The sequence below is a fragment of the Petaurus breviceps genome, unplaced genomic scaffold (assembly GCF_028583685.1).
Source record: "Petaurus breviceps papuanus isolate PSGF00001 unplaced genomic scaffold, PetGlider_PUasm1.0 126, whole genome shotgun sequence".
Lineage (NCBI taxonomy): Eukaryota > Metazoa > Chordata > Mammalia > Diprotodontia > Petauridae > Petaurus > Petaurus breviceps.
The window spans coordinates 78,317,762-78,327,180 of record NW_027185655.1 but is presented as its reverse complement, the minus strand read 5'-3'; the positions used below and the strand labels follow the sequence as shown (position 1 = coordinate 78,327,180).

The 9,419-nt window shown below is 34.5% G+C and overlaps 1 protein-coding gene across 6 annotated transcripts in view; it reads right to left on the bottom strand.

Moving 5' to 3' along the window:
* RAPGEF2 (Rap guanine nucleotide exchange factor 2) overlaps positions 1–9,419 on the bottom strand; it is a 340,634-nt gene that overhangs the window by 201,934 nt on the left and 129,281 nt on the right. For all 6 annotated transcript variants that reach the window (XM_069097396.1, XM_069097409.1, XM_069097405.1 and 3 more), the window contains exon 2: positions 8,850–8,920. In XM_069097396.1, coding sequence (XP_068953497.1) covers positions 8,850–8,920 — 71 coding nt within the window. The remainder of the gene's footprint in view (positions 1–8,849; positions 8,921–9,419) is intronic.

Here is a 9,419-nt window from a genome sequence, read left to right as displayed (position 1 = left end):
GGAAGGAAGGAAGGAAGGAAGGAAGGAAGGAAGGAAGGAAGGAAGGAAGAAATGGTATCAGTACTTGGTGAAATAAATTCTGAAATAAACAACAAAATCAGCATATATAACAACTTCCAGCAAAAGAAATATAACTATTAGATGTCAACTTTATCTTGTTGCTTATCAGGATAAAAATTGTGTGCACCTTTCTATTAAAAAAAAAAAAAGCAAAGTTCAGAAAGTGTTACCTTGCAGACATAAAAGACATTCAATAAATGTTTGTGGCATTAATCACCATTACAGTTATCAAAAGTATTAGTATACTAAGTCCCAATAAAACAATTTTTTCTAAACATATTCAATGTAAAAGAGGAGACATGATCTCTCACACATAATTCTATTCTACTGGAGAAAGACTTTTCTCTAAATATGTGATTACTTTTTTTTTCCCCTAGAAAATCGTCCTTTCCTCTGTAAATATAGAATAGGTCAAAAGTGCATAAGTCAATTCAACAACAAAGTTAATAATAATACAATGAACACTAGAAATAAATAAATGTTGAAGAGGGGATATCCTATGGGACTGCTATTTTGGGGCGGTGGGTGGGGGAGAAATGGGGAGAAAATTTGTAACAAAATCTGGCAGAAACGGATGATGTAAATCAGAAGTTAATAAAGCATTGAAAAACTAAATAAATGTTCAACAAACATTTATTAAGTTGTTATTAACAAGGTACTGTCCTGAGGTATGACCTAAATAAAAAGCAAATAAAAAAATCCAGCATGCTAACAAAAGATACTGTCGTAACTGGAAACAAAATACTGTATACACAAGCAATTTAATTACTAATAAGTATGTGGATAAAACCATAGATTTCCCAAAACCAATAGCATGCAAACAGTATAAATGAAATAGCATGGCAAAATGAGTCAAATATTTATATCCATTAATTAAACTTTATTTTTCCCACAGAAGTGAATATTTAAATATAGGACAGAGACTTGGAAATTCTAGGAGCAGCTCCATAATGTCACATCAATTCTCTCCCAAACATGCAACATTACAATTACATTTTGCATTTCCCAATACCACTAACATTTTAGTTGATTTTCAGTGAGTCAAAACGTTACTTTTGGCTGTGGTTCAGACTGGGGGCTTTTGGCACAAGGAGACATAAAAATCCAAGGATGTCAAGAGACAGCAACCATGTGCAAAGCCAAGCATAAGGCACAATGGTGTATATTGAAGATCAAAATTAAAATGAAAGAAATCCATAGGATGGGACTCCATCATCTATTCTCTCATCCATTCTTCAATCTATACATCTACTCTCACCCCTACCGTGTTTCCCCGATAATAAGACACTGTCTTATTAATTTTTTTGGACAGAAAAACACCAGAGGGCTTATTTTCAGGGGAGGGCTTATTTTAATGAACATTGACAGCAATTTTAATAAACAGGTAAATGTGAACAAAAAAATGTACCTTTATTCAATAATGAATTCAATAAAGAATAGGATGACACGCTCACTGCTGCAGCTCTGATTGGATGCAGCTCGGAGCGCGGCGTGCGTACGGTGCATACAGAGGGTACCGTAATGTAGCGCAGGGGATCATCTTCACTACAGTAGCAATCTCAATAGGGCTTATTTTCGGGGGAGGGCTTATTTTAGAGGAATCTTACACAGTAAGGGGAGGGCTTATTTTCGGGATAGGTCTTATTATCGGGGAAACACGGTAGATTTAGTTCTATGATTCCCACTGTCTCCAGGATGTGTTTAGTTAGAGAGAGAGATAGGGAGGTAGAGAAAGAGAGACAGAGACAGACAAGACAGAGATGTCAAATCCAACTCGTCATCAAAACCAACTTCTCTGTTCCCAACTTCCCCATTTCTATTAATCCAACTCACTGTTCTTCCAGTCTCAAAACCCTAAAGGCATTTAAGATTCACCTCTTTCCTGCAACTCCTATATTCAAACAACATTCACCAAATATAACAGATTTCTAGCTTTGAATTGTTTTTCACATTAATCCCTTATTCTCCTCTCCCACAGCCAGCACACTAAATCTGGATCTCCATCAAATTATAACTGGGGTGCTTCAGTTGCTCCCTAATTGGCCCTTCCACCTACACTCTCTCAATCTGTCTGCCATATTAAGAGTTCTTCAAAAAAAAAAGAAAAAGCACCGTCAAATATATGCACTCAATTATGAAAATATAAAGAAGTTTTCACTGTATTTCCTAACATTCTAAATTGCCTCAATAAAAACATTACTTACCTAATCTAAGAATATAAAATGACTTTCTGTTACCTACTGGACCCCTAATGATCACTGTCCTATGTGAAGTGAATCATTCTTAATCACTCCACATGGTGTTTCTCTCACCTAGAATATCTTTTCCTCATACCTTTTAAATCTTGTCTGTCCTTCAAATCCCATTCAAAATGTCATCACTTTCATAAATTCTTCCACTGACCACAGCAATGCACATCAATCTATTATAATCGTAAGTCTACACCACACAATTAATGCATTGTACACCATCCCATTTTTTTTTACTGACCAAACCAAATACTTTATTATACTTCTATGTAACATCATTATATAATCGAAACTTAGACTTATGGACTGAACTGAAGCACAAACTCCTGGGGTTTTAATTGTAATTTAAATGTACTCCCTCTTTCTCTGAGTCCAAAGCACAGTGTCACAATGCTACAATACTCAATAAATGTTTATTAACTGAGTAACAGAGACAAAGAGAACCAAAGAAGTCAAAAAATTGGGGATGGTATGTGTGAAAAGATAAACAACTTAAATGACTATAGCAAGAAAAGGTGTTTTACCAAAATTCTAGAGAAAATTCTAAAAATCTAAGAGAAGAAATAAAAGTTTATAATTCAGCACTGATAGTTTAAAATTTAATAATATAAATAAAAATAAATAATGCCTATGTGCCATTGGTCTCCCAATGGGGTTAACTTTAGACCTAACTTTTAAATAGTAACTGAAAGCTCCCTATTATAATACCCGTTAGTCCAAAGACACACTAAACAATAACTTTTTCCATAATACAAATGTATAAGGAAAAGTGAAAAAGGACTTAGAAAAAAATTTTTTTAAGTCTTTAATGCTCTTTCTTAGGGCATCTAGGTATCGTAGTACATAGAACTCTGGGCTTGAAATCAAGAAGACCCATCTTCCACGAGTTCAAATCCAACCTCAGACACTTACAACTATAGGACCCTGGGCAAGTCACTTAACCTAGTTTGCCTCAGCTCCTCATCTGTAAAATGAGCTGGAGAAGAAAATGGAAAACCATTCCAGTATCTTTGCCAAGAAAACTGCAAATTGGGGTCACAAAGTCAGATATGACTGAAACAACTGAACAAAAACAATGTTCTTTCTTGACTTTAAAAAAAACAACATAAGTTCAATTCAGCTCTATCAATATTAGCAGCACTCCCTATGAATGAGGTACCATTCTAGGCATTAGACCCAAATGATAATACTTTTTCTGCCCATCAGAAAATAAGGGACGAGAAAGGGTTCAAATGAAGTATAATGACTTGAAAGGTAAGGAAGAGATCACTTCAGGTTACAGAGAGTATAGGAAAGTATATCAACAACAAAAAAAATTGATTGGTTTAGATGGGTCTTGAAAGGTTTCAAAGGTCAGAGTCTGTAAAGGGAACTTTCCTTCACAAATATACTATAGATGAAATAATATTTGTCAACCCAGTGCCTAGCACATAGTAGGTGTTTAATAAACGCTTGTTTCTATCTAGGGAGAAGGGATAATATGAAAGTTTGCTTCTGTTAAACGACCCCAAAACACTATGCCATGTAAAAGTGGGCCTTTTACAATTTTTTCAGACTCCTAGGCTATCATGTCTCCAGCAGATCTGTTTCAAATTCTATAACAAAAACCTGGAAATCACTATTTATGAAAAAACAAAAATCATCTTTAAAATATTTTAACATCACCAAGTGTCCATGGGAATCTCCTATGCATGAGTCCTTTTGTACATGGATTTTATCACATGTTGACTATTCTGAGGCCCTTTTTTTGGTCTATTTTTCTTTTTTTTCTGACCTTTTTTAAGCTGGGTTACAGATAGCTAAGATATTTCTAATAAGTAATGCCCAGATAAATAAGGTATAAACTGTATTATCAAGTAGCCTTTTATTATCTAAGGAAGTGGATGATCTAAGGGATGGGGGACAGGGCACAAGAAATCATTTAACAGGCAAATAGACCAGACAGTTCTTAGATACTACCAAAATCTCCACTTCCAATTTGTCCATCAAAAAGAGTTAGAGGGGCGGCTAGGTGGCATAGTGAATAGAGCACCCACCCTGGAGTCAGGAGGACCTGAGTTCAAATCCAGCCTCAGACACTTAACACAAAATGAGCCGTGTGACCTTGGGCAAGTCACTTAACCCCAACTGCCCTGCAAGAAGGAAAAAAAAGGAGCTAGAAAGAAATCTTCTGCCTACAACTAAAATTTTTAAAAACTTATTAAAGAAAATAATATTGGAAAATAGTTCCCGCAAATATAGCAGGCTTATTTATACTTCTTAAGTTTGTCCTTTTCCATGTGTGAGCATCAAATCATTGGTCAGTACAGACAGTACAACAAAAATTATCTTGAAAATAATTAACTTTAAAGTTATGCAAACTAAACTGTGAAAACCTGTCACTATTCTACAAGCATTAAAAGAAATCCCCTAAGGGACAATGAAGTACAACACATTTTTTAAAAATAATTTTCAGTAACATTACCTTCTGATTAAAATTAAATTAAAATGTCTTTCCAGAATATACAAAATTCCTATGTTCTATACAAACACATTATACACATGGGTGTAGCATGTGCATATATAAACATATATGGCTGTTGTTCAAAAAGAATCCAATTCTCTATGACCCTGTGGACCATAGCATGCCAATACTGTTCAAGGGATTCTCTTGGTAAAGATACTGGAATGATTTGCCATATCCTTTGCCAATGGATTAAGGCAAAAAGAGGTTAAGTGAATTGCCCAGAGTCACACAGCTAGCAAGTATCTGAAGCCAGTTGAACTGAGGTTTTCCTAACTCCAGGGCCAGTGCTCTATCCAATGAGTTATCTAGAGGTACATGAGTATGTGTGTGTTGGGTGTGTGTGTGTACACATTTATCTGTCTAGCAGCAGATATTAAAAATACAGATGTAGATATAGGAGGTATAGGTTTAGGTACTAATACTTACCAGTAAGTATTAACCAATACCTAACAACAGGTACTGATAAACTTACACCTGCTAGGTATAGGTTTAGGTATACTATAGAAATCAGCATAGATATCCACAAAAATACAAGTTAAAATATGCAAAATATAAACTAGATTACATGGTCTGCAATAAAAAGTGTCCAAAGGAAGACAAAGATTACATAGGAATTGTTAACACAAGTAATCACTCAGGCAAGAAACCATCAAAAGTACTAAGTCTATTTTTTTCTTTATTTACATATACTTTGTAGACTATATACTCTCTAAAAAAAAATTTCTTTTTTGTGTTTTAGAGGGGGGAAGGCAGGGTAACTGGAGTTAAGTGACTTGTCCAAGGTCACACAGCTAGTAAGTGTTAGGCATCTGAGGCCAAATTTGAACTCAGGTCCTCCTGACTCCAAGGCCAGTACTCTATTCACTGCGCCACCTAGCCGCCTCTAAAAAAAAAAATTTTTTTTTGTTGTTGAATAGTGTTCCTAATTCCCAAGAGTTTTGCTTTCCCCAGTTAAACTTTATTGCATCTTTAGATAACTCATCTACAAGCTACATTAATTTTAATTATTTTTATTAAAAATTTCATTTCAGAAAGACAATTCTCTTGATACTTTTTCAATTAAAAACTAAACATGAAGTGTGCTCGTAAGTTAATTGGTCTTTGAAGTGTAAGGGGAAAATACACAGAAAAATAAATTTTTAATAAGGAACAATGACTAGTTTTATAGTTGGCATGTTTGGTTGCTTTGAGGGAGGGAGTGGAAAGATAGAATACCGAGAACTATCTTGCCCAAGCTGAAAATACAGCAGCTATTTATGGTCCAATTCCACTTCTGATCAGAATAGAAGCTTTGATCTGCTCCATTTCCAACCTGGGGCCAATTCACCCTGCTTTAGGCCACCCTGCCCACTCTCAGGGTCTTACCATATTAGTGAAAAAAATACGCAAATGGTTTTGGCCCTTCTGCAACTCAAGGGCCAACAGCATCCATTCCCCCCAGTAATGGGGATTACAGGTATATTCTACTTCAACTAGCTATGTGGCATATTTATTAAAGTGTGAGAGAAACAATACATAAATAACACACACCTCAGTTTATGCATGAGGGAATGAAGTCTATCAATAAATTAATTATATTCTGATACTGTTAAAAAAAATGTCATTGGATCTTACATATCCAGTTTATCTGGATATAGCATTTAGGTATCATCTGATACTTAGGTAATCACAGTTTTCTTGATATCAGTGTCCAATTCCCTGATAAAAGATAAATATAAATCGCCTTACTTAAAGGTCTGGCAGAGTAAACTGCTAAGGATTGGGATGCTCTATCTAATCAAGTTACCATATACTCTGACAAAGAGATATATGAATATAAACGTAGGACAAAATCAGTCCCAAGATACCTTTTAGCTCTAAATCCATGATCAGCATTTTTCTAAGAATTAGAATACATTAAAATACACTTTGAAATTAAAATCATGCTTTAATGATTTGTTCTTTTGTTGTTGCAGTGGGAACTATCTCCGGGAATAAAGACTGAATGCTGTGCATACTTTTTAGAACTTTACTATTTAATTCTATGGTAAGAATAAAATAATTTTTTAAAAATAAAATATTAGAGTGCTTCTTGAGGGCTCAAGGGATGACCTGCCTATGATCATATAACTAAAAAACACAAAAGGCAATTTCTGAATTCCAGTTCCTGACACAGTCAATCAAGTATAACTAAAATCAAACTAAATCAAACTCACTAAGTCAAAATCAAACTAAAACTATATTTATAGTTATACATTATATACACACACACACATATATACATACATATGTGTGTGTGTGTGTGTGTGTGTGTGTGTGTGTGTGTGTGTGTATATATAAACTTTTAAAATTCTAAATGTGAGGGCAGCATGGCATAATGGATAGAGAGATGGCTTCTAAGTAAAAAAGGCCTGGATTCAAGTTCTTCCTGATAAGTACTGCCTGCATTACTTAGTCTAGTCACTCAGCCTCTAAATGCCCCCAGGCCATTCTTTAAAGACAAATTAAAATTAGGAAAGCTAATACAGATCTTTTTTTAGTAGTCTCCCCATTGAGTGCTCCCTACACCAATCAAATTACAAGTTCAGTACAAAATGAATTTTTTTTTCATGAGGCACATTGGGATTTTGTAGTCCTTCATGTAATCTCATGATTAAGTATTGAACTTTAGATTTCCATAAGTACAAGTAAATAAATTATTTCAGTTGACAGAATGACAAATAAACTGTACCACTGGGACTATTTGCTGGAATTTTTCACCCATGGGACTCCAAAAATAATTCTGGGGCATGTAAAAATCTATGAATGTGAAGAGGACACTGAGGGGCTTCCAGTTTGGGACCTCATAGATATCTCTCAGTGAGGCAAAGCTCATTGTGGCTAAACCTCAAGGTATCAGCTAAGTCACAATTCTTGTCTTTTTTTCACTTTTATTCCAATATTGGGTGGACGGGAGTGGGCAAGGGGGGAAGAGGAGAGAAGTAGAGAGAGAGGATCTATTGCAACATTTAAGATTGCACTCAACTTACAGAGTTACAAAACTCGGACTTGTAAATTCAAGTACAACGACCTTGAGAAACATTTTCATGTTTGAAACCCTGATTCAAGGCCATTATTAATTAAACCCAACAAATGAACTTAGAGATATAGGATTTTAGATTTGGACAGGACTTTGGGAAATCTTCTAGTCCAGTCCCCTCATTCTGCAGATTTTATCTATCAAAGCGAAACCCCCCCCTCTGAGATTACTTCTAGATTTTCCCATAAATTTCTCATATGGACAATTCTTCATATGCTGCCTTTCTATACTATTAGAATGTGAACCCCTTGAAGACAGAGACTGACTTTTGCCTTCCTTTGTATCCCAAATACTTAGCAATATGCCTGACACAGACTAAGCATGTAATAAGCAACAAATGCTTATTAACTTGACAATTTTTAAAAGACAGAAGTATTTTAAATTATCAACACTTAACAATCAAGGAAAAAGATAACCCCATAGATAATTTCTGAAAGTATCTGTATAACTAAATATTGAACAATGCAAAGGAGAAAGGGCTGATATACTTCTATTATTTTCAGGCAAGGTACTAACTGAATCAAAGAGACCTATAGAAAAGAAAGCAGCTACAATGAAAGATGTGGGAAGATCACTTTGAAAACCTTATAGCATTGGTTAAATTTAAATTATTAATTTTTCTTAATACTATCACTTCAATACCAAAATAGCAAATACTCCAAAAAACTTTCCCTATCCTCTCCAGTTCTATCTGAAAACTTAAATATGGTAATGGTTTAAAATGTTTAAATTTAGTGCTTATATTTTTCTGTAGGAATAATTGTATTTAAATCAGGTTTTAAGGAATATATGATGTGTGTGCGCATACACATGGGTGTGAGTATGTGTGTGTGTGTGTATGCAGCACTTTAGCACAGAGCTTAGCAAACAAAACAGTAGGTACCTAATATAAGTATACTGACAGACTGATAATTTTATCTTCTTGTTTTACTGTGATCATACATTATGATAATAAATTAATCTTAAAATGACATACCTAAGTTGATGCTCCCTCAAGTTAGACAAAGCTTCCATTCCATGTAAATAGGAATATACAATTTCCAGATCCTGTTTTAAAAGAGAAAGAAAAATCATTAGGCTTCTTAGAAAAATTACATTTTAAAACAGTCACGATATTGACTAAAAATAATAGTACTGTATCCTAGAGAAATCACTAGAAGGGAAAAGGATTATATAAAAACACTAACTTTTATTTATATTAGCAAAAATCTAGACACAACCTATATATTAAGCAATTGCAGAACAGCCAAATAAAGCTGACGTATATTTTTGTAATGGAATATTATAGCCTCATAAAGATAAAACTACATGGCTGAGGATCACAGAAGTACCATAATTTCTCAAAAATCATAATTGCCAACAAATGCCTGAAAGGGCAATAGAGATGGTAGATATAAGTAGGCTGTTAAAAAGAAAAATCACAAATCTCAATTTGTACACAAGGAGGGGCATAAAAGACTTCATCCATGACAAGTGTAACTGGAAAAGGAAATAGGACCTGTCATCTAGTGAAAGGACAGGCTAACAGATGAACAGCTCAAGCATT